This window comes from Argopecten irradians, chromosome 3 (assembly GCF_041381155.1).
Source record: "Argopecten irradians isolate NY chromosome 3, Ai_NY, whole genome shotgun sequence".
In the NCBI taxonomy this organism is placed as follows: Eukaryota; Metazoa; Mollusca; class Bivalvia; order Pectinida; family Pectinidae; genus Argopecten; species Argopecten irradians.
This window is the reverse complement of record NC_091136.1, coordinates 26,739,526-26,765,345: the sequence shown is the minus strand read 5'-3', so window position 1 is coordinate 26,765,345 and position 25,820 is coordinate 26,739,526. Positions and strand designations below refer to the sequence as shown.

General features: G+C 33.7%; 3 protein-coding genes across 10 annotated transcripts in view; 2 read left to right on the top strand and 1 right to left on the bottom strand.

The window, feature by feature from the left end:
• The first annotated feature begins 2,054 nt into the window (after positions 1 to 2,054).
• On the top strand, positions 2,055 to 6,197 carry LOC138318026 (uncharacterized transmembrane protein DDB_G0289901-like). The gene is made up of 2 exons (XM_069260060.1): positions 2,055 to 2,171; positions 4,263 to 6,197. Exons 1-2 carry the CDS (start codon positions 2,120 to 2,122, stop codon positions 6,173 to 6,175), a joined length of 1,965 nt encoding a protein of 654 aa, XP_069116161.1. The 5' UTR covers positions 2,055 to 2,119; the 3' UTR covers positions 6,176 to 6,197.
• Positions 6,198 to 7,935: 1,738 nt separating this feature from the next.
• Positions 7,936 to 13,079, bottom strand: LOC138318025 (AP-4 complex subunit sigma-1-like). Of its 2 annotated transcripts, none has more exons than XM_069260058.1 (6): positions 12,957 to 13,079; positions 11,220 to 11,381; positions 10,490 to 10,576; positions 9,396 to 9,464; positions 9,081 to 9,092; positions 7,936 to 8,691 (listed from the first exon to the last, which is right to left on the bottom strand). In XM_069260058.1, the coding sequence occupies exons 2-6, from the start codon at positions 11,352 to 11,354 to the stop codon at positions 8,566 to 8,568; spliced, it is 429 nt and encodes a 142-aa protein (XP_069116159.1). In that variant the 5' UTR covers positions 11,355 to 11,381; positions 12,957 to 13,079; the 3' UTR covers positions 7,936 to 8,565. The 2 variants fall into 2 exon arrangements, with proteins under 2 accessions (XP_069116159.1, XP_069116158.1); XM_069260057.1 differs by lacking the exon at positions 12,957 to 13,079 and adding an exon at positions 12,803 to 12,917.
• A 66-nt stretch (positions 13,080 to 13,145) lies between these two features.
• The window catches only part of LOC138318023 (striatin-3-like), a 28,192-nt gene continuing 15,517 nt past the window's right edge, over positions 13,146 to 25,820 (top strand). For 2 of the 7 annotated variants that reach the window (XM_069260053.1, XM_069260052.1), the window contains exons 1-9: positions 13,147 to 13,398; positions 14,696 to 14,799; positions 15,074 to 15,156; positions 15,679 to 15,754; positions 16,123 to 16,296; positions 17,668 to 17,793; positions 19,190 to 19,265; positions 19,506 to 19,647; positions 21,319 to 21,411. In XM_069260053.1, the coding sequence (XP_069116154.1) occupies positions 13,192 to 13,398; positions 14,696 to 14,799; positions 15,074 to 15,156; positions 15,679 to 15,754; positions 16,123 to 16,296; positions 17,668 to 17,793; positions 19,190 to 19,265; positions 19,506 to 19,647; positions 21,319 to 21,411 (1,081 nt within the window). In that variant the 5' untranslated portion in view covers positions 13,147 to 13,191. Of the gene's footprint in view, positions 13,399 to 14,695; positions 14,800 to 15,073; positions 15,157 to 15,678; positions 15,755 to 16,122; positions 16,297 to 17,667; positions 17,794 to 19,189; positions 19,266 to 19,505; positions 19,648 to 21,318; positions 21,412 to 23,460; positions 23,476 to 25,820 lie in introns of all 7 variants that reach the window. The other 5 variants (XM_069260050.1, XM_069260051.1, XM_069260055.1 and 2 more) reach the window with 5 other exon arrangements.

Sequence of the window (25,820 nt, the reverse complement as noted above, 5' to 3'; positions counted from 1 at the left end):
GCAGTTATATTTTTGAGTTAAATTTTGGATTAAAATAGTATTTTTTACCAATATTATATAACCATATGTGCTGCACAGAAAGATTTCGAAAATGTATAGAGACAGATATAAGTGACATTTAAGGTCATCTTATTTAGAACAAATAGTAGTCCTAAATATGGTCATGAATCTAATAGATAAATCAGATCCTTCAATAATTGAATTACGAATTATCAAACAAAGGGATAAAGTACATAGTTCTAGATACTGAAAGTAACCAATCATATCACCTTTCTACTGATTGGGTAGTAAAGGCAGATTATCGAGAGGTTCGCATAGGTAAAAACTCATCATATTTTCCAATTATATGGTCTTAGTTCTCAGTGAATCAGAAACTTTTTGCTTTTACGCAAGCAAATTGTATTGACGATGAATGCGTTATTGAAATATTGATTTTAGACACGTAAAAAGACGAGAAAAAAAGTTAATTAGTATAAGAGGTCATGTAACGAAATTCAATTACTGGTACCAATTTTTGTCAGCCCCTGAGAACTCGGGAGTGGTGAGACGAAATTCTATCTGTGCAGACATTTAACTTCCTATCACAATTATACAGATATGTAGGGGAGAATGACATTTCCCGTGAACCATCGGACTAGATTATATTCCATTCATAAACAGTCTCTTGGTCTGCTCTTTTTTTGGTTGGTTGCGGTGTAATTTGTTCACAGGCTGTAATTAGGTAAATATGAAACCGTGGTTTATTTACATTTAGCATTGTAGAATTTGGTAATTAAAAGTAGAAAACGTGGACATATCAATGGCAGTGCAGAGTTTGATAATTAAACAGTAGCCAAATGTTTCGTTACTAAGTCAGCAAATTAAATATACAGACATTAAATGTCGCTGTCACTCCTTAAAAGAATGATATCTGTTCGGAGGAATGCAAATTACAGATAATAATCGTATTTCGATCTTTAAACCACCACTTTACGTTATGTGTAATATAGGACCAGAGACATTGTTTTGACCACGAGAATACAACTTAGTGACACAATTTGCCCTTTGAGCTAATATCATCACTTTGAGCAAAGGGCGAAACAGAACCCGAGACATTTGATAAAGCAATAATCATATCAGGTCTATATAATTACTTAACACTTCATTGGTTAATAGAACTGTATCAGATTATCATAACCGAGTAAATGACATATCGTATGAAAGAAAGGAGTAGAAAACCAAATAATACAAGATATTTAACCCACATCTTTTAACTTTGACTTGTCAACTAAGATCGAAGGTAATTCCGACTCAATTAGCCTAGAATAAAGTATGAATAGCAATGGAAAATATCACGGGAAAAAGTGAAGAAAAAACCTTACTACTCAGAACAATTCGAATAACAACTATTTCCTTCAGAATTTCCGCCACATTAAAGGGGCAATTTACTTTTAAGTATTATCATACCTTACCATGTTGCAAAATCTATTTCATATAAAATCTTATGAGTATGAAACCAATGCCCAATCTGCCAGTTTCATGCGCATTCCTTAGACGTTAAATTTCCCATCGGTAAGCATAACAAAAGGAATATTCCTTAACTTATGTCAAGATATCAAAATCAAACTTTATACAAAAAAACTCACAGGGAGACAAGAACCATGTAGAGTAGGGTTTACTGCTTCATAGACAACACCCACCATATGAGTCCATATCAAATCTAACAGAAAATGAGAATCGGGTAGCAACTTTTCGACGTTGCAATTATGGTATTATTCATTGGTTTGCTGATTTCAAGTATTTGATAATAAAATTGATAGAGCTTTTTATGTACCAAGCAATATTTATATATTCAACATGAATTTTAACTATAGGGATTTATTAAAAACACAATGAGGCGTTGTAGAGTAGGCACGATATTATTTTTAAAAAATAGTGACGTTTTAGTGACGTTGGATTCCTCACGAACTCGCGATAGAAGTGCAGATGTTGTTCAGTGTAAATGATTAGCCCCACATTTTGTGTGATTATAAGACAGCTTGTCCGAGAGATAAAGAGCTGACCTTAGTACTGACCTGACCACTAGGGCCGCCGTCCACCATTCCACAGACAAGACCGGCGTCCGTCAGCGGTCTCGATCATGATTCTTTGTTTAGCACTACTTGTCATTGCATGCTGCAATGGACTACCAGGTAACAAATTAGCAATATATTTTCTCGGGTTATATCCCAGATAACTTCTATCAAAGGGGTAAAGGGTGGGTGGTTATTTATTTTGGTTCCACTTCTTTTTTCACTTAAACCTTGGTATATTTAGTGGTATCCTATGCATCTCATGTTTACCATTCGATTGCATATTACGTGTTTAAAGGTCAACTACCTTTCAGATACAAAAAAACTAAAAGTAGATACAGAGATAAAAGTTTTTTATAAACAATAATAACATTAGAAAATGTATATCGATGGCCCAAGATGAGGGTACAACACCAAACGAATGCAAGAAGATTCAATTCTCCATTTTGCCGTCTGGCGCGGCGATACTTATCTAACGAACACGCATTAATTAGGACGACGACAGGAAATATAAGACGACCGGCGTTATGAAAATGAACATCTGATTTATTTTAATTAAATTGTTCAGGGGGCTGGTGATAAGGGTAGTATTATCGGTAAACAGATAGCTTTTGCGTCCCTGCAAAATTATCAGGCTCGTTTTACATTCCCATTATAAAAAAAAGCCGTTACGGAAAGTTAGTGGGTCATTACTTATCATCGATTTTGCAAATAACTTGATCCATTAATTCAAATTCAACTAATACATACCTGTAAATGGCTGTAAGACATAAATACACCCGCCATCTGAAATCTGAAGAGATGGGACAGATGTGACTAGTACTATAACCCTCTCCCCATCACATGGCGAATGCATAAAAGCTATAACTTATCTCAAATAAACAATACAAGTCCCATTACTTGACCAAAAAATAATGTTGGAGTATAGTAATCATTATTGTCTTTGAACCAGAGAAAAGTTACGCTTTCGGAGTATATAGTATTTTCCCTCTTATTAATCTACTCCTCTTGCAAACATCTTGTTATGATATAATGGATTTGCTATTGTGTCATGATTATGTCGTTTTACTTAGTAATGGTTTTCCGATTTGATTACTTTTTTCAGTTTTTATGTTATTTATTTATGTTATTTGTCATAGAAAATCGCAAACCAAAAACTTTGATGAAACATAAATATACAATGGTATTGAGTATTATTCTAAATCTTAATTCAAAGTTTATAATCTTTTAATTTCTGTGACCTGCGTAAAGTGCATTCCTTTACATTGGTGGTGCGTTTCCTTTGGTTAGTTGCCAAGATGTTGAACTTTTACTGCTTGGTTTTGTTCCTGGTTGTTTGTCTCGTTCTGCACGTGAACCGATCTCACATTATCCATAACAATATTTCCTTACACGTGGGATAAGCTAATACCGACTCTAATCACAGCATTGTATTTTAACGTGATTTACGTCGTAATCCTCATTATAATGTTACTTCTTAACATTCACCTATATAGAAAAGCGGCTAAACTAAATTTGGGCCAAATTAAAAAAAACATTTACAATATAGTTTATATAGGTCATATTATTTGCCCTATTTTGTTGGCATCGCAGACAATTTTATTTGCTTCAAGTTATATGCGCCGTAACTAACCGAAATTTTTGACATGCTATTTTTTCTTCAATTACCTATTGAAAATCATAAGTTTTTATGAACAAAGCTGTGAAAATCATTCAAATGGACAGACATACATATATTGGAAAATCAATAGAATCGTACGTGTAAAAGTATTTAATTTTATCAAGCAGTCTGGAAAATTAATTGATGTAACTATTTTTTTTCATTTCATCGGGTTATGCAATAAATTTTGTTTGCAAACTGTGTGAATCCGTCTAACAAAATTGCTTACCTCGATGAAATAAAAAGTGACATCAATGCTTATTTAAATAAAGATCAAGCTGACACTATTCTATTTTCTGCGGCCGCCATAAAACAGTGGAGAAGACATTACTGAGTTATGATAATTTGTGCATGAGCCTATTGTACACATGACATTTAAATATGTTTTAATCATATAAAAACATAAAAAGTATACATCTTGTAGAAACATCATGCATTAGTTTACATTAGTCGTTATTATCCTCTTTCTCAAATATCACTGGTAGACATCTATTGTCATTGTCTTAACTGCAAATGTTTGCTGAAATCAAAGAACTTTTCATCTATTTCAGCATTCAAGCGGGCTTCTTTCGATCCTAACGCAATCTATCAGCAGCAATCACAGGCATCTCAGTCATTCCTGACAGGGAGTTCCAGCAATGTAGCCTCCCCAGGGGGAAGTAACCCTGCCAACCCTGCAGGCGGTAGTAGCAGTGGAAGTTCTTCAGGATCTTCACAGTCTAGTTCACAGATAAGTGGTAGTTTTGACCCAAATGCCCTTTTCCAACAGCAGATGCAACAAACTCAACAATACATGCAATCTAATAATCCATCTTCAAGTTCTAGCGGCTCATCGTCTGGAAGTGGCTCTTCGTCCGGAAGCGGTTCTTCGTCCGGAAGCGGCTCTTCGATGTCTGGAAGCGGCTCTTCGTCGTCTGGAAGCAGTTCCGCTAGTAGTTCAAGCGGTTCTAGCAGCAGTTTTAATCCTAATCAAATGATGTCAGGTACCTCATCCGGTTCCTCGGGCAGCTCGTCGATGGGCAGCTTTGACCCAAATTCACTTAATAATCAAATGATGCAGCAAGCACAACAAAATATGAACAGCGGAGGAGGAAGTAGCAGTGGGAGTCAATCCTCTTCTAGTGGATCAAGTTCAGCGTCCAGCTCAAGTTCCAGCAGTTTTGATCCAAATGCTTTAAACAATCAAATGATGCAACAGGCTCAACAAAACATGAACAGTGGGAGCGGAAGTAGCGGCAGCCAGTCATCTTCAGGTGGATCCAGTTCAGGTTCTTCAAGTACAGGCAGTTTTGATCCTAATAGTTTCAACCAGCTTACTCAACAGAAACAACCAAGTAGTGGTAGTGGAAGTAGTAGTAGTGGAGGAAGTTCAGGAAGCAGTAGCAGTAGTTTTGATCCAACATCGATGAACAACAATATGCTTAACCAAAATATCCAAAACATGCAGCAGCAAATGTCTTCCATGACTCAGGGAATGAATATGAATGGTGGTTCAAGCAGTTCATCTGGTGGAAGTGGTGGTTCATCGGGAAGTAGTTCCAGTCAAATGTCACCAAGTAGTATGATGAGTGGAAGCGGAGGAGGTTCGTCTTCCATGGGAGGATCATCAGGTTCATCTGGAGGTAGCTCAAGCCAGATGATGTCGCCAAGTAGCATGATGGGAGGAAGTTCCGGAAGTAGTGGTGGAAGTAGTAGTAGCAGCTCTGGGGGGAGTGGAAGTGGCAGCTCTGGAAGTTTTGATCCAAATGCAATTAACAGCCCTGATAAAAACAAAATTGACCCGGCCCAGTTTATGCAAAATATGGGAAGTAGTGGTGGATCATCGGGTTCCAGCAGTGGATCATCTGGTGGCGCTTCAAACCAAATGATGTCACCAAGTAGCATGATGGGAGGAAGTTCCGGAAGTAGTGGTGGAAGTAGTAGTAGCAGCTCTGGGGGGAGTGGAAGTGGCAGCTCTGGAAGTTTCGATCCAAATGCAATTAACAGCCCTGATAAAAACAAAATTGACCCGGCCCAGTTTATGCAAAATATGGGAAGTAGTGGTGGATCATCGGGTTCCAGCAGTGGATCATCTGGTGGCGCTTCAAACCAAATGATGTCACCAAGTAGCATGATGGGAGGTAGTTCATCAGGTAGTGGAAGCAGCAGCAGTGGATCAAGTGGCGGGTCAAGCCAGATGATGTCACCAAGCAATATGATGGGAGGTGGATCCTCCTCTGGAGGAAGCGGGTCAAGTAGTGGAGGAGGTAGCAGCAGTTCTGGGGGTAGTAGTGGTGGGTCTGGCAGTGGCAGTGGAGGGTCTGGCAGCTTTGACCCCAACCAACTAAATCAGCAGATGATGTCCTCCTCCAGTATGACAGACCCGTCTAAGTTTACAAGTGGTGTCAGTGCTGGTAGTACATCAGGATCAATGGGAAATGGAATGAAATTTGATATTCTCAATCCTAGTCAATTTGTTGGGTAATTAAACTGATCAATATCAATTACATGGTGCTTTTTTTCATATTTTATCATTGAAAACGTAGATCTATAATGTATATCACTAGACCTTGAATAGATTTGTCTGGCTTGAAATGAATGTATGTATTGATATGTATCCAATAAATTTAGAGCTTTAAATAGTTTTAAAGCCTGTTCAAGAAAATAAGGACTAATATGAAGTACATTATGCAACCAATAGGAAGGCTGAGTGCCATTGCCAGAGTGTGTCATTGATCATACTATATATACTATATAAAATACTGTCAAATTCATCTCAGATAAATATCAGTTAAATATGAATGTTTATGGAGTTATTTCAAATTTAACCCTAAAACCAAATTACATGTTTAAATGCTTGTAAGCTGTAATATAAATAGGACCAGACTAGACTGTTACGTTTGTTTTGGTTTGCCCTGACAGACAAAGGGCTTTTTGTACACCACTTATATCAGTGAATGTCCCTTACAATTGCTGGATCTTTAAATAGTACATAGTGTCCTGTTTATTTACAAACAGTTATTGTAATTTGACCCCCAGTCATGACCTTGTCTGATCAATCACAGACTAGACAGGTCCTTTGTGCATTTTACTATAATTTCACCAACGATATAATGATAAGGGTATTGGGTTACATTGTATTGTGTTTTCTAATAACGAAGCATAGATTTATTGGATTTAAAATCTTTGTTAATGTGATAATGAGATCAACACGACGACACCAAAACACCACACACGACAGGATTTTTCAAATTTCTTGTTAATGATATACAAGAGGTCCATGTGCCTAACTAGTCACCCAAGTCAAGAATTAATATATTTTTGTAGATTATCTCCCCTTGTCCTTAAAAGTAAGAACAATGACCTCTTCTCCAACTTTCCATATATTCCCTTTGGTTATTGAAATCTCAAGTAAAAGTTTTTTTAGTATATTTTACTGGTTATCTTGAGTGAAGGTCAACACTATTCAAATTACTCAGAATTCCATGTTCAACCCCTGTAACAATGAATAAAGGCCAAAGCCATTCGGTTGAATAATCTGGAGAGTTCTTCAACTAAACATGATATTATCCTCAACTCAGGAGAGTGGGTCTTGTATTTATCAAAATTTGTTTTTTGGGTATTTACCACATTTCACCCCTGTGACCTTGAATGAAGGTCAGGGTCACTCATCTGAATATCATATTTCGTAATCCTTCATCTCGGCATGCTTAAAGAACAGTTACAATTAAGCTTCCAAGGTCATTCACTAAAATATATTGATATTAGCCTTTTTTCCCCATCATGTTTAGTCCCAAAATCATATCACTTAGCCTCTTGGTTTTAAAAGTAAAAATTTCAAACATTTAAGAGTATTTCACAACATGTGACCTTGTATATCATACTAACTTAATAAGATAATTTGCCCTTAACATCAACATCAAGACGTACTAGGCAAAACTATCAGGTCTCTGAGCCTTTTTGTGATAAAACAGAAGTCAAATTAATTATTTTTGTTTTGCATTTTTAATCCTTCATATAGGTAAAAGTCATTCATTAAAATAACCTGTTATCTTTATAGCATTTCTTGACCTTAAGTATGTTCAAAATATATTCAACCATGGATATAAGGTCAATTTTGGGCTCATATGTTATACATAAATCTTCACTACCATGTACATTGTTTAATATTATTCCATGTTGACATTTAAAATAAAATCTCAATTAACTTCTTTAGCTTATGTAAAGGAAAAATAGACAATAACATCAGATTTCAGTTTTATTATCAACAATCTAATGGATCAATAATTGCAATAATCTAATTACAACATTTGTATAATTATGATAAAGTAAAACAAGTAAACAGTCAAATGAAAAGCATGTTTCAAGTGTCAAAAAATATTTGAATGAATATTTCATGAAACATCTACTGATAAGTTAAAGTATCCTGCAAACAAAAATAAAATGTCACTGACTTCATGTACATAGTAACAATAAAGAATAGGTGTGATTGGGAAGCGGTATGTAAAATTAACTCCAAAACTCCATGTATTCTTAAGAGCATTTAAGATTAAAAGCTGTAAAACTCCAAAAGAGGAGAAAAATACTTTCACCAATTAACATCACCTAATTCATCACACCTGGAATATACTTTTTCAGGCTATATAAATCCAATAGTTAAGTAGATATAATGTTGCCATGACTACCAGGAGTATAATCCAAATGGCCGCAGCTTCAAGGATTTCACATTACAACACAATTTGTGGGAAATTCAGCAACCGGCACTGGGAGGTGGTGTTTCTCCAGGAAACCCAAATCTTACTCTTGATATCATGTACAAACAATTATGACACAGGGAACAAAGCATATATACAAAACATTTCATGTGGAGGATGTTCATCTTCTAGTGGCATCCATCAGCTGTAGAGGGAGCAACACTCTGGATTTATTGGTCTCGGCTATATTGCCTGAAACTACCATCTCATCCAGGATCATGTGGACCTTATCCATGTTATAAACAAACTGATCAGTTGTTAAGGAATAATATATACAGTTTGGTAACACATAAAAAGTATATAAACAGGAAATATCAACAAAAGGAATAATTGTGAACATTATACCCTTTGACTGAAACATTAAAATCCTCATTACAGTCGTTCAAGATGAAGTATCTTTAGAGACCCACCATTGATTGCACTATCGTATGCTACACTTATCATGCTAAGTATACATACCCCAGTATGTAGCATACGTTAGTTACAAAATCATCAAATATATATATCTTTTTAAATTTTTATCCAAATTTCACATAATTTACAATAAAGCATACCCGGTAGTATATATTGCTAATTCATCTAAAATCTAGAGAAACATTTGATCCCATGTTGTGTCTCAACGTTGAAAAAGGATACATCTTGCTCTGACTAAAAGAAACAAAAACAAAAAATGTAATTCTTCCTGTCACTCTACTAGTAAAAGGATATAACTCCTCAAAAAAACATGACATTCAAATTTTGCTGGAATATTATGGCCATTTGGTAATAAAAGAAATTATACAGTTGGCACAAGATGTAAAAGAGGTAATGATCAATATGACTCCTATCTAAAAGACATAGATGTTATACTTATAACATTCATATGAATTCTCTTTCACTTGTTACACTATACAAATGCATTTTAAAGGTAAATGAAATTTTGCATTAAAAAATCATCACTTTTGAACTTACCACTTGTTCAAAATGTTTTATGATTGTTTCAACAAAATTCTGCAGAACTTCCATAACAGCTAGCTCATTCTGAAAGTACAAATGATTATAAATATATCATTGTACAACATTTCTAAACTTTATAATGTTTTCAAAAATTGTACAAAATGTTAAAAAAAAACTTGTTATATTGCACAGTTCAAAGTTATATTGCACACTTCCATGGAAACGTTATACATTTGTATTGCACTATTCCAGATGTTATATTACATGGCTTTAGGAACACCACGCCGTGGTTGTCTAGTTTTGAAAAAAAAGGAAGAAGACTTCCGAGAAACCTTGTGTAATAGTAAGTAATATAATAATGATGTCACAGTAGACACATATTCAACTAAACAAGTGTTATATTGCACTCGGTATATAACACTTGTTGATGACCACCACCGAGGGGTAAATATTAACTAGAGAACAGTAACCAATGAAATATTTGTATAATATATAACAGATCCTTACATCCCCAAACACCCTCCTCCCCGCCTGCAGTTCTAATATACAATACATACATCTTTACATGCACTGTGTAAGGAGTATTGCCATCAAGTTTCATAGAAATACCTTCAGTAGTTTAAGATAAGTTGTCATTCAATCACTTTGTAATGAAGGCGCAGCACCCTTAAAAAAGGTGGAGATATCTTGTTTCAATATCTAGATTATGCACATTTATATACTGCTGTAAATAATTGCCATCAAGTTTTGTTGAAATCTCTCCAATAGTTTTGAAGAAGTAGTTGGTCGATTGTTGTGTTTACAGACACATCAGATAGATGGACATTCAGTATCCTGGCACAGGGGTGGGGGAGCTTATTGGGTCGAATACAGTAATATATGTCTTTATCAACATGTTCATTCCACATGAATACAAATAAAATAACATATATAAGGAATCCTCAATATTGGAAAGTGAGGAGACAATGATATCATAAAACCAATATGGATGACTTAAAATACCATAAGAGCACTTGTCTTTAGACATGCTGGTAAATTTAAGTGAAACTGAACTCATTTTTCACTTTTACATGTAATTAGTACATGTTGAATATAAAGGTAAAACATACCTCATCTAATGATGTTCCAGCGATAAATATCAGATTGGTGTAGAATCTATAAATTAACATAGTATTCTGGTATTCCACAATGCCTTCCTGAAATAAGAGATCAAGTATTACAGCACATGAAACATAGTACAATATATATAAATGTAGATGTCCACTGTGTTATTGTGTGTATTTAAAAACCCACTACCTTTCCGAAATGACTTTTAATTTTTAAAATTGGAATGTAAAATGAGTACAATTTTGTAGAGTCGCAATAGTTATTAGCTTACCGTGAATACTTCACCTGTCATCACTTTCTGAACAAATAAACGTAAATAATTTAAATGTAATTTTTATAATGCGGGTCATATTATAATGTTTCCCTCCGTCGTCCTAATTACTGAGCGTTAATTGACTATCACTGCGCCAGACGATAAAACAGCGAAATGAATCTTCACTGTAAACACAGTTTACACAGGAATTCTTGCATTTGCTTAGTATTGTAAACTAATCTTAGGCCATCGATATATATTTCCTTATGTTATTAATGTTTGTGAGAAACTTAATTTTTTTGTTTCTGAAAGGTTGTGGGCCTTTAAAACAATACAAAGGTTAATACTTGCTAAACTAGAAATTTAAAATATATATCTTTAAAAAAATATATAAATAAATGTACATGTACAATGTATAAGAATTTGAAGAAAACAAAATGTGTTTATTGTGTCACCATTAGTGAATTCATCAGTCATACCTGTTTCTGATCTTTCAAGCATAATCGTATCACTTCTTGCTCTTTTATAGCCCGTGCTTTCACACTGCCTTCATTACTAAAGAATCGACACATCCGAACACAACCCATACGGTTCCCGACAACAATGAACTTCATTGCTTCTAGTGAGTAACGTTCTTCATCCTTTAGAAGAAGAAAATGGGATAATTTTTTTATTACATTATTAATGTTAGTAATTTTGTACTTGAGAAAAAATTGCAAACATGGACTTGAACTCTAGATCTGATAGTTACACTTATTATAATCAATTCTGAATCTTAAATAAAAAATGTACACCAGCCACCATACCTGCAGTCAAGCTCAGCACCAAGAAAATTCAAGCACCAGAAGGCTAATACATTTTTGTATGAACTATGCAGTATATTTTTATATCTCACATACCATATTCGCTGTTAGAACACCTTTCTACCTTTAACCCGGAACAATGTTTTACAACTGTGTGATGCTGGTGACATCAGCATTGTATCCGGTACATGAACTTGCGAGTCTATCACATGTGAATCATGGTGTCATAATGTGTTATTTAGTAATTAATTTTTTAGGCATATCCATGTTTAATGCCACAGATAAATGTGCCATGAGTATGTACCATACGGAAAGAGCTAAACATATAACTAACTTTTTTTAGAAGTTTTTCGTCCACAACTTACATTCTGGTCCCTTTTTAAGCACCATGGGCACGGATTACAGATAACACAGTTTTGATAAGATGAAATTTGAATCATTGATTTCTTTTTTAAATTTGTATATAAAGAATTTTTCATTATATTTATGGGAATTAAACGCAAATGCCTTGGAATTTAAGGAAAGAACAAGTTTATCTGCAAACATAGTTGTGCTAACAAGTGCTTTCGACAAATGTAAATTCTTAAGATGCTCCACCGCCATAATCATTTGAACAATAATTGGTGTTAATCATGTATAAATAAAAATTAATCTAATAAACACAAAAATAATATGATAGTTTATTTTGCTTTTGGTGTATGCACAATTATTACTTCATTCTATATAGGACATAGTATGTTGCCATGGATTTTTTTCGGGACGCAGTGAGCTTCTGCATTGATCATTTCAGGGGCCTGTATCTTTAAATTTGGGAAAACACCAAATTTTTCCTTCCTTGAAATGCATACATTTAGCATAGATTTTTCTTTATAGCTGACTGTATCATTTGAAACAATAGGTAAACTACATTTTATCTACCAGTATATATAATTAATCTTAGTATGCCCTACTGCAATGTTACATTGCATAATTTAAATTATTAATAATTAAATCAAAATCTTTTTGAGAGATATTCAGATAATAATTAATCATATTGAAAGGGTTTGTTTATACAATGGCTATTTTTAAAAATCTCTGGTGTAAGAGAGGCAACTCGTATAGGATTTTCACCTGAATAAATTTGCAACCACACCTTAGCGCCTTCAGCTTAATTCTGAAATTACGCTTACGGTTTTAATTATAGACAGAAATAACCGATACGGTTCCGATTTTCGTTAAAAGTACATTCTTGACTCAACATGGCAATAAATGCAACAGACCAAAAGTGATGGAATCTGATAAACGATGTCGTCACAATCGAAAACTGAAAAGCCGTGCTGTATCAACACCATAATTTCGTTAAGCACTTGTCTAATGCCGAAATATCGCAAATGATACGCAAACTGAGAGCAACAATAACGATTCGGCACTTACACAATTTAAACAACGATTATGTTACAGTATGATTCATATCCATTCGCTGGTTTGCCTTTATTATTGTCGGAAAAGGGTGGACTCTATTTTACCTTCGGAAAAACTATATGAACTTACAATAGCATTAAATTGAATGAATAACTCCAGAAAGGTCCCGTGTGAAAAAAATTGTTTGACGTAATTTTCATTGCAGCGCCATCTGTTGGTTTGAAAACTGTAATGGCGACCATGTAAGATGATCGAAGAGGGTCCTGGGTCTCAACACGGAGGGCAGGTCGGCCCATTGTCAGGGGCAATAGGAATGATGACAAAACAACAGCAGGATGAGTTGGGGCAGCGCCCACAGTATTCTATGCCTGGAATTTTACATTTTTTGCAGACAGAATGGGCTCGATTCGAGATGGAGAGATCACAGTGGGAAGTTGAACGGGCAGAACTTCAGGTGAAAATGCGTGCTATCTCATTGTTAAGATAAATTGCACTTAAACTATCACTTTCCAAAGAAGCTATTTAATTTATGAATATATGTAAAGGTGATACACCTATCAAGGAAAGCAATACGCACATACTAACTGTAAAATAGTTCAGTCTCAGCAGTCGCCATATTTGATTTCAATATGGCGGCCAAATAATTTTGACATTTCGCTCTAATCCGAAAGGAGGATCCTGGATGAGTGCTGACAGTTGTCTGTGCATCTCATACGTAACCATCCTACCGTAAACCTCATCATAGAAGTGAACCATGTCGTATTTTAGAAATAATTGTTTGAGAAATAAAACATTTCACACCACAGGCCTATTGTTATTGTTTTGAATAAATTGATACTGAACACTTACAAAATTAAATCATAATCTGTTTGAAAAATGAAACTTATGTCCGACTTAGCTGCAACTTTTGTTACTTATGTCAGCATTGCTTTTACTGGTTATATTGGCCATCAGATTGGGAACAAACACGAAAATTTGAGTCGTACATAACATTAACACTCACTTTGCAAGGATCAGATGCTCTCATGCATCAATAAAGAAATATTTACAGTTTTTCAGGACCCAATAAGTTTTGAAAAAGAATTTATAAGTCTTTAATTTTCATTATTCTATGGTAAGTAAACATTTGAGAAAATCATGTTTGAAAAAGGCTCTAATTTTTGCTGCTATCTTTGATAAAACAAAAATATTTTTATTAGAAATTTATAAAAGATATATAGGGCTTATATTTCGACAAAAGAAAATATGTTTGCAAAGGTACTGTAAGGTTGTCAGTGTTTTATTCATTTAGTGTTAAAACGCCTAACACAGAAAGAAAGGAACAATATGTTGATTAATGATATTTGTCATCATGTATAATTGTTTGGCAGATCAAAGGCAGAGAATAATAGAGAACATGCAAATTTTCCTTGTTACATTTCAAGATCAGTTTATTTACCCTGTTTCAGAAAAAAACACATTTTGAGTGTTTCACCTGCTTTTCTTATAGATTCAACTTTTATGGATGGTTCAGGACTTCTTAATTTGTTCTGTAGTAGTCTATACTTCAATTGTCAACCAGTATAAACAATAAAATATGGAAGCATGACATCTACCTCTACCAGTTATTAAGAGGGGAAATTGTAAATGCATGGATTTAAATGATAACCCTTACATGTAAAGTATCAAATTATGCTAATGATTATTGAAGTAAACTATCTAATAAAAATATTTGACCCAGCTGAGTATTGTGTATGAATTATGTTTTACAGGCAAGGATAGCATTTCTTCAAGGAGAAAGAAAGGGACAGGAAAATTTAAAACAAGATTTAGTTCGCAGAATCAAGATGTTGGAGTTTGCATTAAAACAAGAAAGGTATATAATGGATGAATTATCATATGTTTTATCAGTCAAAGCATTGATTCCAAGCACAGAGGAAGCTAATTAAGACAAATCACTATTAAAATAACATAAAACTGCCATGAAAAATTTGTTTATTAAGGTAATGAATTTGTAATTGACCATTTCACAATTTTTTTAGTAGGTGCTCTTTGAGCTTATTAAGCTTGATTAATGGAAGAAATAATATTTTCAACCATTTGATGAATGTCCAGTTGATTATATTATTGATGACTTATTTATTTTTCAGGGCTAAGTATCACAAGTTGAAGTATGGCACAGACTTGAATCAAGATGACCTCAAACCTCCATCATTGGATAGGAAAAATGAAGGTACATTCACATAAAGATATATAAATAGATAATTCAAAATAACATCTATGTAAAATATTAAAAATGGGCTAGAATATAAGTACAGTATATGAAAAGCCTTACCTGTAAATTGTATTTTTGAAAACTAATTTATATACAATTTTCATGATGATACGTACATATGATAACAGTTATTCATATTTTATGTTTTCATTAAATATATTTATTTAGATTGGTGTCATTATACATATAATTAAGCCAAAAAAATATAGGTCTGTTTAGGGTTACATAGGCAAAAAAAATAGGGTCTGTAGGTCGAAGGATTTTTTTAGTGTCTTTAACTCTAAAATAATGTCCAGAACTTGAGTCTGAGATCAAAATCCTGACTTTTAAATTTTTTTCGTAGAAAAGTGGGGGAAAATTTAGGGTTGGTCGGGTAACCCTCAACAGACATATTATTTTTTTTGGCCTTATAAATAAAAATGTGAGGTACCTGTATGAGTTGTATTTTGATACTACTTTTCATTCATATTTTGTGAACAGATGAAAATATGGATGGAGAAGTGATAACACCAAACAGCAATGTGTCTTGGCGGCAGGGTAGACAACTCCTTAGACAGTAAGTAATACCCGAGCCAAATTCAGGTTGGTCTTGATAATGTGATTGAAAGAAGAGCAGTATGCTTCAAACTACAAAGTAACTAGACTGTGTGGGGTGTATGTAGGTGGTAAAAATGCGTTTTTTGGAGGCTGTAGATGCCTCTTTAGTATGTGTAACTGATGTAACCATTGTGATGCTACCTAGAAGACATATAAAGCTTTTCACTTGATACAATTAATAGATGAAAATACATAACATCCATGTAATTGTTTTGAGGATGTAGACCTATAAAGCTCAAGTTGTCAATTAGCAAACCCAATAAAAAATTTCACAATCATTGATGTAATGATTGCTCTCTGTAATTCCTTTAACATTTCACCCCACAGATATCTACAGGAGATTGGCTACACGGACACTATCATTAATGTCAGATCTGCACGAGTCAGGTCTCTACTGGGTCTCCAAGGAAACGCTGTGGAGAATGAAGCGGAAGGTGCCCAACCAGCCTTAGTGAATGGCGAGCCTGCTGCCTCCCGAAATAATGACCAGAGCAAAGCCAGGTACTGAGGATCACTCAAGTATCATAGAAATCCTGCTTTCCATCGATACCCCCTGCCCCTCATGATATAACTAACAAGTTCAAGATATAAAAATGATTGTTCTCCTGCTATATTGACCGTTATTCTAAGAGTAAAAGAATTGTACTATTTTTTAATTTTCTACTTGGTGACCCATCTTGGAAACAAATAGCCTGAAATTAAATAATGTTGCGTCCTTACACAAACTTGTCTTCAGCACCAGATTAGATAGCTAATGGGAAGAATATAGATGATAAGGGTTGCCTGACACTAGTTATCTCATTGAGAGAGTTGCCCTTGGCACCAATACACTAGCCTTATCTTAAAGGAAAGGGTTGCCTTACCAAGGCTCTAGTATAGAAAAAAAAAGTAACCAGTTTTACATGTGTGTTCACCTGTTGTTGAAAGTGCACCAACTAGTGTTTGTGAATATCACTTTTGAAATCCTTATGCACAAGGAATTTAGTTTGATAAATAACATTAGAGTCAAATGTCTTTGCAGGATTTGCTTAAAAAGCCATATTTAACATTACACAGTTTGGGGTAGGGGATTTGAATTCATGTTATTAAGTTTCATTATACTAATAGGGTAAAAGAAATTGGTGTGTTTTGCTTACTGAATTAGGATGTTATCTTAAACTTAACTTGTATTTCACAGACATGGGTATTAGTAAACCAACATATCACAGTATATCATAGCATAATTAGCAGATATAAATTACAACTAAGTATTGATTGTTTTGGGGTAGGATACAAAATATCAAGATAGAACAGAGGACATACATACTATCTACAGAGTTCTTCTTTCTCTGTATTCACCCTGAGCTTAGATTACATAATTATTATGCATGTAATACCCTCCTCACTATTTTGAAATGGTAATGCCTCTAAATTATAATTCAACAATACCTGTTGATCGTAATTCTCTCTACAAGCTTATGATCCCTCTCAGAAAAAGATTCTTTCCACTCAACTTCTTGCAATTTCCTGAATGTATATAGCTGAAAATGTTTCATTTATATAAATCTTGCACAATTATGTACATGTACTGTATAAAGCATTTTGTAGTATAATCTCTCCCCAACAATTAATGATGACATAAAAATTGATCTGATGATATGGAATGCACACATTCTTCAAGCAATTTCTAATTAAAATAGATATATCACTAAACTTTCACTTTATAATATGAATTAAGCTTTCATGTTTTTCAGGTAAGTATACAGGTGGAATTTCTTTTTCTGTAATATCTGTACAAAGGATCCATGAAATGTATGGTATTTACATTTCAAGAATATTATGTAGGCATCAGTCTTATTTCCTCTGATGCATGCTTACTATCTGTTTGATCAGACCACCTAAGAAGGTGCCAGCTTCCCTTGTGGAAAGTGCTATGATGGATAGTGAAGCGTCAGTCCTAGCTACCCTAGACTTTCTAGGCACAGAAAATGTAGTGGATGATGATGATGATAACCTCAGGTATGCCTGTGCATGTACTCTTCACCATTCACTATCATCTAAGCTTGCATTTCTCTCTACGCAAATGTAAACCTATTACACAAGGAAAGATAATTAATGCAAACCTATTATTCAAGAGAAAGATATTCAACGCAGATCTATTATATATATATAATTACTCAAGGAAAGATATTTAATGCAAACCTATTATATATACTCAAGGAAAGATATTTTATGTTTGACTGCAAGTTATAAACCAAGATCATTGATTGCGTAAATTTGTATGTAAACCCCTTGTCTTCCTCTTTTCAGTAAAAGAAAAACAAATGGTGAAAAATGTACAATCATAGTATAAATAGCTCCCTTCCCTCTTTTAAAGAAAATTTGGGAGAACAAGACAAAAGTAGTTTACAAAGGAAAGCTGTTGGGAAAATAACCTATGGTAGTACCTCTTTGTCCTCTTTTGTCAAAAACTAGTAAATTGGGGAAATAATGTGCGTGTTTTTTTCTTCTAGCCGCTGAATGAAAGATTTAGTTTATTATTTGTTTCTATATCTGAAATATCTGATTGTGGTCAATCTTGAGGAAGTTAATATAATGTAGCTTATATAGTTTAAAAGGTATATATGAGTGTATTAAAACATCTGGATGCTACATTACCTGACACATCAGTTGCAGAATCATACCAACTAGATATTTTAGGGATTCTTGAATAATTTAGTGCTGATTGACTGAACATCAGCTGTGTCTTAGTAAGAATTTTAACAAGCCATATTTGTTTTAACCTTCAATCGTACACCATATCCACAGCTTCTTTTCCAGTTGAAACAGAAAGTTTAAACTTTTACAGATGTTTTCTTCCGTGGTACAAATGTACTATTATCTATTGTTATATCTCAATGTGACAATTAAATTCTTATTATCCGGTGTATGGAGAAGTTTCGGTTTAATATGTAAGATCGTAATGCTTTTTAAAGTCTTAGTCAGTAATTGATGATTGTCTAATGCAATTTGTGTCATTTTAACAAATGTTGCGAAATAAAATTATTCTTTGATAAAAAACAGTTTATCTGTAGATATTGGATGTATTTAACTGTTATATATTTAATCTGTTAACTAAAGAATTTATACTTAAATGTCATTGGTAAAGTGATATATAAAGACTGTTAGTCTATTTAGTGTGCTTGACCTTCATTCTTATGATATTATGGATAAAAGATTCTAGGATGCTAAATTCATCTTTTGAATAACAACAACAACACCATAAAAATACTGAAAGAAAAAAAACCCGAAGCTTTTATTATGATATGCAAAATGTATAATAATATCATAATCATGAAAGTCAAGTTGTGGTATAAGCTCTTCCTCTTCCGCCAAATTGTAAAATTTTAACCTAATGATTATAATTTTGTTCCAGCGATGAAAATGATGATGGCATGGCAGCAGACGATGAGCATGAAGTGAGATTAGCTACAAAAAGGCCAAATATCAAGGTAATGGGTTTTTTTATCTACGTAAAAAAAATGTTAAAATAAATGTAAAGTAGTAAATTATTGATCATAGTAGTGGTAATTTTAAGATTTGCTTCCAAAAAATCCCAGTCTTAGAATTTCACTTTAAGAAAAAAGCAAAGATACTCAACTAAAACAGAATGAATTTATTTCAACAAATTAATACTGATACTTTTCAATGAAATTGTAATGGTTAGGAAAAAAAACCTTTTTATTTTGCAGGTGGATGGTATGCCTGGAATCGTAGATGACCGTGATGACGACCCAGAAACAGAGGAGGCCATGGCTGAGTTTAACTTCCTTGTGGCCGAGAATGACGAGGGTGCTGGAGAGGCCCGTAGTCATGGTGATGGTCCCGACTGGGGTAGGTGACACTGTACACATGGTCTGTGTTAACCCACCCCTAGTTATGTTATTGTAGAGTGTTTGTTCAGTTTTATAGTTAAAGTAACTCTAACACAAATTTGATGCCATATTGCCTGATCAAAGTCCGAGTGGAAAAGTGTTTTTATTAACAATAAAACTATTAAGGTAATTTGTTTGGATAATCTTCGTGCTTGTCTCAGATCTAGATATTACATTTAATTTCAACTGTTTTAAAAACGCTATAATTCATCATTGATACATACTCTTGTTTAATGCTATTTTCAATGAAATTAAATACTTTAACTCCCCTCAAACAACCACTGAGCACATCAACATGGCAACAGATTTTTCTATTTTCTTTAAATGTTCTACTTGTTGAAGACATTAAACACATTACTCTTTCCTATCCTTAGACAAAGTGATTGGTGTATCTGTCTCTTTACATAGGTTGTATGAACATGTCTTGTGTCACTTAAGCACCGAGGTATAAATCAGTATTAGTTCTTCTCACAGAAACACATGGCATCTTGATATTATGTTTTGGTGTTATTACTCAGATTTGTTGTATATGGAGTATGTATTAGTGTTTAGGATAGTTTTTGTGCACTTAAACAACATTTAAATAAGGATATTTATATTCACTGAGATTGCTAAGTATATCTGTTAGGTGATCAGATAGAACATATACTGTATTTCTTGATTTAACTTATCCCACACTCCGATAAAGACTACATGTACCTTTACACAAAAATAAAAAAAGGATTATTCCCCTTTGCCTGAGATTTTCTAGAAAATGTGAAAGTATGAGAATATTAGTATAGATATGTAATAGACAATGCTTTGAAAATGAGTAAGATTTTATTTTTCATCAAAAATAACTTCAAAAAAATTGAATTCCAATATGCAATATTTTGCTGGCATGTATGTAAATATGTGTTTGTCCGTAAAGCTGCACAAAGAAACACAGTATGCTTCTATCTGATATCAAGACTTCTTGGATAGTGTAGGAGAGTCCTAACTAGATTGGGTTTTAGGTCTGATGTTACCTATAGGATGCTCTGCATATGGATTGTAGGTAAGAGTAAAGTGGATGGGTTCAGGTTCTGTTTGGGATTGTGGACTTAGTATGGTAGGTAGCATGGTCCAGTGGGGCAGTGAGAGAGTTTGTACAGTAGTCAAGGGCTTTGATGGTGTGAGACTATGTACAGTAGCCAAAAGGCCTTGATGCTGTGAGACACAACATGTTAAATAGTCATTCAGGTTCTGTGATACATGTTATGTGATGATCTGACCCTAGTTTCTTCAACATACATTGAGTCTAAGGAAATCCTTAACTAAAAATTCAACATAGGAAAACATTACAGAAGTAATGAGGGGGGGGATGTCATTTAAGGAACCTTCTTTAACTTCTGTAATACTTTCCTTTGGAGAATTGTTTAAGTTAAGGAATTCCTTACAATTAAAGAATGTTGATGAAACGGACTGTGAATGGGTTGAATTACTGAACAAATCTGTGGAGTAGCTAGGTAGTCATGAGGATATTTGGTTTACTATAAGGGTTGTATAAACTTAAGGTGATTAGTTGTTAAGAGGGTAGTTATTATATGGTGTAAATAGGGCTGTTAATTAAGGGACGGGACCTGTACATGGCTCTGTCTGTATTACACAGAGAAGAGAGATATAGAGGAGTGGGACGTAGACCAGCAGCTTATTTCTAAACTCAAAGAGCAGTACACAAAGGAGAGGAAAGGAAAGAAGTCAAGTAAGTTGTTTATGTAACCACTATCATTTCACTAGCCTTAATTTTATTTATTTATTTTTTTTCTAAATATCATGCATGATTTCAATTTTCATTTTCACCATTTTATGTTTCATATTCTAATTTAAGCATGCTTGTCATAATACATATGCTGTACGTGTAGCACCTAGAAATACCAGTTACAGTCGTCTTTTGTATTTTATGAAGAAAGCTTGTCGTCTTGTACCAGTATCTGTTGCAAACTGTTGGTTTTAACTCAAGAGTAGTAGCTTGCTAATCTCATTTTAACATTTTCGACAATACACAATTTTGAAAGTAAAACAATGATGTCATTTTTATGCTGAATTCCTTTGTTCAGTTCTTATCATAACGAAACAGAACAAGGACACCTTGATTTTAGGTATTAGGTATGCTTTGCTTAGTGTTGTGGTGAGATGCATATAGTTGACAAGCTTCCCTGGCCTCCGTTTTTACATGCTAAATGAGTCAGAATTGAAGACAGCCAAGGATTGTGGTGGAATCATTGATAACTGTTTTAATAATGAAAAGAAAGATAATGCATGTACAAGGCATATTGAAAACTGAAAAGAAAAAAATTACGATCTTTCTAAAATGGCTGTCTCATTTGTCAAAGGAACAAAAACATTGGATGACTTTGAGTTTTGACACCATAATATGATGCATAAACATAATTATAAAAGGAAATATTTCACAAGTTTGGATGAAAATTTCCAATAATAAAATAGTTTTGGACCATTGCTATTGGGTGATGGATTATTGGCACTTTCCTTGTGGATTCCAATTTGCCTGATATAAAGTTGAAAATAACAGTGTTTTGCTGAAAGTACAAAAAAAAAGTTCATTTGACAGACATATCAAATGTGAAGTGTATGCCAGCTATCCATTGAATTTGAATAATAGGTTTTCATAATTAAACAATCAATATTAAAGTCATGGGTATGTGGGAGTTCTGATAGGATCTTTTCTCTTGTCCTCTAGCTGTACAGTGTGCGAGATAGTTTTTTTTAGTACTTTGACGACTTATTCTAGCTCATGTGCAATTGTGATGAAAGTGTTGTGAAAGTATCTCATTAAGTTATAGTATACAACTATAGTTATTTGTATGATTATTGCTTCAAATATCTGTAAAAAATTACTTAACATTGTTTGTTTACATATATAAAACAATTTATGTATATATTTAGTAAACCACAATAGCTTACTGATTGTTTGCTGTTTATGAAATATTTGCGGAAAGTGATATCAGAATGCGTGGTAAAGTCTGCGTATGGAGCTGAAAACCTTGTGTATACACATCACACTTTATATCCTACACTTCTGTCTGTCGCTGTAGCTAGCTCAAGCTCAGGAAATGCTTCACTTTACTGGAGGTCAGAGGTGAAATTGGGGATATAAAATTGAGCGGCTCAATGTTATATGTAAATGTTTGTGTGCGGATCATGAAAGGGTGTGGATTTATACAGTGATACTATGATGGTTCTAAAAAATGGCAGGAAGTACAGAGTTGGTGCCTCTTCCACCATCACAAAGGCCATGTCTCATGGTAATTATCACTAATTATCATTAGTTATCCTTTGTCTCACTCTCACTCTATGTTAATTTCTCAAAATTCTTATGTGCAGGAAGTTTAATTCTATTTAAAGATTTGCCTGTTTTGTTCTTCTAGACAAATCACTTTTGATTGTAACATATACAGTTTGTAATGATTTTGACTACCTTTTTGTAAGGCTGTCATAATTCCTAATCAGTTCCATTTTCAGAGTACAATATGTAACAAATTCCATGTGGACTTCAACAAACTTCAACAATATTAATCAAACATGTTTACATTTCATGTTTATAATGTGAGAAAGCAAATGAGAGATACATTGTATTGATGAATTTCATGTTTGCCATTCATCGTCATTAATGCTTATTGGAGTAGCCTTTTCTCATACAAGTATAGTTAGTATACACATACTGCTGTATATATCTGTCTATGTTTCTTGTGAATAATATGACTATACACAAGTATTTTAACAAACACTACAGACTATCAGTCATCAAGTAAGTAGCCTGTAATCTTACAGCATCTAGCATGGTTCTGCTTTGATCTTTCTTCCCTGTATATACTTCAAAGCTCTTCCGGAAGTGTCTTATTTGGAAAAAAAATGAACTTCTTCATAGCTAAGCACCTTCTGCATAGCTAAATAATTGATCATTGGCTTATATTTCCATTTCAATATCTTAGGAAAATACAATATTTGGCAAGCAATGTTTGGTTCATTTTCGTTAAAAGAAATAAATTTTGTGCGTTGACAAGTTTGAAAAATAAACGAAATGGAAAATGTATGACTGTTAGATGAAATGGTGGGTGTTATTACTCATTAGTCCTTCAGCCAATCATGTTGGTACAATTGGTAAGTGATGGTTATCATCAGCAAAGATATGTTATACCCAGAGTACGATAGGATCAGTTTACGTGATTTAGTCTCAAATTTCAAGTGTTTGTGTATAAGTAACTTTCACTAAGGATGAGCCACTTCATCTGCAACTGTCATGGCGACTGACCTTTGACCCTATCTGGTATGAATCCCTATCTCCCCAAATGCGGAGGTAGCTCAGTTCTTTTGTCATGCAGGCTTTGTTCATCTGACTGGAGTGTGCAAGTTTTTCTCCAACATTAATAGTGAACTGTGTCCCTGGTATCTTTTGTGTGACTTGTCCGTTAGCCTCTCCATGATTTCATTGCTTCTCTTTCCAACTCTTCCTTTTGTTCTTAGTGGAGACCATCATTTTACAAGGTTCGTCTAAAGAATTTTTCATAAGCTTTAAACAACTAACAGTAAAATTAGTTAAAAAGAAAAAGAACAAACAAAAAATTGTAAAATTGATTTAGATAACTACTAGTAGCATGCTGCCTTGTTGTTTTTGAAAGAGATTATTCGGAACTCCTCCAGCTGCCTTGTTGTTTGAAGGAGATTATTCATAACTCCTCCACTTGTTTCTTACACTAATGATCATATAGGATTTTACAAGTATCATTTTCCTTTCATCTCAAATAGTCTTTATAAGTGACCCACTTGGAAAATTTAGGACTTAGGTATGTGTATCATATGTCTAATGGAAGGAGGGGGGGAAACAGAGTGTAAATTTTAATAAAATGTTAGCTCCTACATACAAATGGATATCCAAATGCCTTGTTGTTTGAAGGAGATTATTCATAACTCCTCCACTTGTTTCTTACACTAATGATCATATAGGATTTTACAAGTATCATTTTCCTTTCATCTCAAATAGTCTTTATAAGTGACCCACTTGGAAAATTTAGGACTTAGGTATGTGTATCATATGTCAAATGGATATCCAAAACCAAACTCATGTAGTTTGTCCCTCCTACCTATCAAATGGATATCCAAAACCAAACTCATGTAGTTTGTCCCTACATCAGAGGTGAAATATACCTATTAACAAACTAAAAAAAAAAAAAAAATCTTTTAACTTCATAAAAGCAATGGTAATGTGTAGCTACCCGGTATGCATTAAAAAGGAGGGGGGATTTCTAATCCTTGTAGTTATATTAAATCATTTCATCATTTAAATATAAGCTATTGATTTAATCAAAGTTTGCATTCCAACATTTGTAATAGAATTCGTTGGAGAGATCAATGATTATATAACTACCATCAATATGTTAGTGTGATTGCTAACCTCATTAACTAAACAATTCTTACTAAATGTTTGGTCTTTGTATACCAGCATCTCTCTTTCATCATCTTGTCATGTTCTCCAGGAATCGTGTAAGAACATTTTGTTGTTTATTCTTACCATCTCCAAACTAAATTGAAATTGTATATCTTCTGTAATGGCATACTAATGACATACAAATATGGATTTTCTGAGTGAAAGCTGGCCAAGTTGACCTTCAGCTTGTGGTGGGATGCATGTTGGATTCTAAAGGAACAAGTTTGGCTGTTTGAATGTGGTGGATGATTTCTGGGTGGAATCCCTCTTAACTTGAGCAAATTATGAAAATGTCATGCTTAAACAACTCGCTGAACTTATTTTATGTGTGGTTTTTCTCTATGCAAAAAAGGTTAATATTGAAATTTACAAAAATAATGAAAGATACACATTAGGAATTAATAAATTATTTGGGCTAAAAGGTCATCAACAAAGGATTAATCGTAAATTTATTGAAATAGATATTTGCTAAAAAATATAAGTAGTTTGCAAGCAGCATGTTCAATGAAAATGATATATCTCTTGGTTCTATCAATGCTTCAAAGGTTTAGGATATCGATGATTACAGAAATATGAATGCACGGTTGGATAAAATATCAAAAAGGATCTGAAGATGACTTCACTCATTGTGTTTAGATGGTTGTGTAATTTATAAATCGTTATTTGAT

Excerpts from the sequence above, each read along its gene's own strand:
- LOC138318026 (XM_069260060.1), top strand. The coding sequence starts at position 2,120 with ATGATTCTTTGTTTAGCACTACTTGTCATTGCATGCTGCAATGGACTA. Across the intron at positions 2,172-4,262 it reads ATGCTGCAATGGACTACCAG|CATTCAAGCGGGCTTCTTTC; the intron begins GTAACAAATTAG and ends CATCTATTTCAG.
- LOC138318025 (XM_069260057.1), bottom strand. The coding sequence starts at position 12,874 with ATGGTGTTGATACAGCACGGCTTTTCAGTTTTCGATTGTGACGACATC. Across the intron at positions 11,382-12,802 it reads ATCAGATTCCATCACTTTTG|GATGAAGAACGTTACTCACT; the intron begins GTCTGTTGCATT and ends CTTCTTCTAAAG. Across the intron at positions 9,465-10,489 it reads CTGGAACATCATTAGATGAG|AATGAGCTAGCTGTTATGGA; the intron begins GTATGTTTTACC and ends TTGTACTTTCAG.